The 929-nt window shown below is 36.1% G+C and overlaps 1 protein-coding gene across 1 annotated transcript; it reads right to left on the reverse strand.

Moving 5' to 3' along the window:
• On the reverse strand, positions 1 to 923 carry LOC117241203 (katanin p60 ATPase-containing subunit A-like 2). Its single transcript, XM_033507174.1, has 3 exons — positions 744 to 923; positions 399 to 521; positions 1 to 340 (listed from the first exon to the last, which is right to left on the reverse strand). Exons 1-3 carry the CDS (start codon positions 745 to 747, stop codon positions 285 to 287), a joined length of 183 nt encoding a protein of 60 aa, XP_033363065.1. The 5' UTR covers positions 748 to 923; the 3' UTR covers positions 1 to 284.
• Between the last annotated feature and the right edge of the window lie 6 nt (positions 924 to 929).

A 929-nucleotide genomic window follows, 5' to 3' on the forward strand; every position in this document is an offset into this window, starting at 1 on the left:
GTTCAAATAAAACCTGTTCAGTTTAACAAATGTATTATTCATTAAATATTATATTCGAAATTCCTTAAATTCATTGCCTCATCACGAATATGATATCATTTCGTTTTCCAAACAACTATTCTATTTATATATAAATGACGAAAAATAAAATCAAATCTTTTTATACCTAGAATCTCTCCTTCATAGACAAAGGAACAAAGAGACTTACATAGACAAAGCAACTTACCCGTATATACTTCTCGGAATCGCCTCTCCATTTGCTGACCAATGAGCTGGCAGTTATGTTAAAAAAAGGTGCAATGGCATTCTGTCGCGACTGCCTTCGCTAACTTCGTTTTCCCTGTTTTGTATATTTCTTGTAAACACGTACAGAAATGAAAAGAATACGAGTATCTTACCTGTACCAGGTGGGCCGTACAGCAAAATACCTTTCCAAGGGGAAAACGGGCCATCAAAAAAGATAGGATACTTAAGGGGATACACAACGGCCTCCTTAACAGCGGTTTTACATTCCTCTAGGCCTATAACGTCATCCCAATGTACATTTAATTTGCTTACTATGATCTCCTGTGATGATACAAAGATAAAATGGCGTCTTCTCTATATTAAGTAAGTGTTACGTAATTTGATATTTGAAGCGTTACTGAAATCACGTCATCGTCGATATACGTTGGACGGTTTATCGACGGGAATTTTATCGTTTAAAAGCTTTACGATATGTATATTAATCGAAAATAACTTACGCATGAGATGTCCTCAGCCTCGTACTTCCGGATTATCTGAATAAAGCTTTTCAATGCATTTCAATATCTTCGATTGCATGGATTGTTCCATTGGGACGTTAAATAGCTCTTCTGATGAACGTCCATCACTCTCACTGGGGAATATTGACGTCACTGTCATTGCGAGATTAATATGATTCGTATTGT

Source organism: Bombus vosnesenskii, unplaced genomic scaffold (genome assembly GCF_011952255.1).
Source record: "Bombus vosnesenskii isolate JDL3184/JDL3185 unplaced genomic scaffold, Bvos_JDL3184-5_v1.1 scf7180000015405, whole genome shotgun sequence".
NCBI lineage: Eukaryota > Metazoa > Arthropoda > Insecta > Hymenoptera > Apidae > Bombus > Bombus vosnesenskii.

Bases quoted from the DNA above. Each gene is read 5' to 3' on its own strand.
- LOC117241203 (XM_033507174.1), bottom strand. The intron at 341-398 runs GTAAGATACTCG...TATACAAAACAG, and splicing joins GTACGGCCCACCTGGTACAG to GGAAAACGAAGTTAGCGAAG.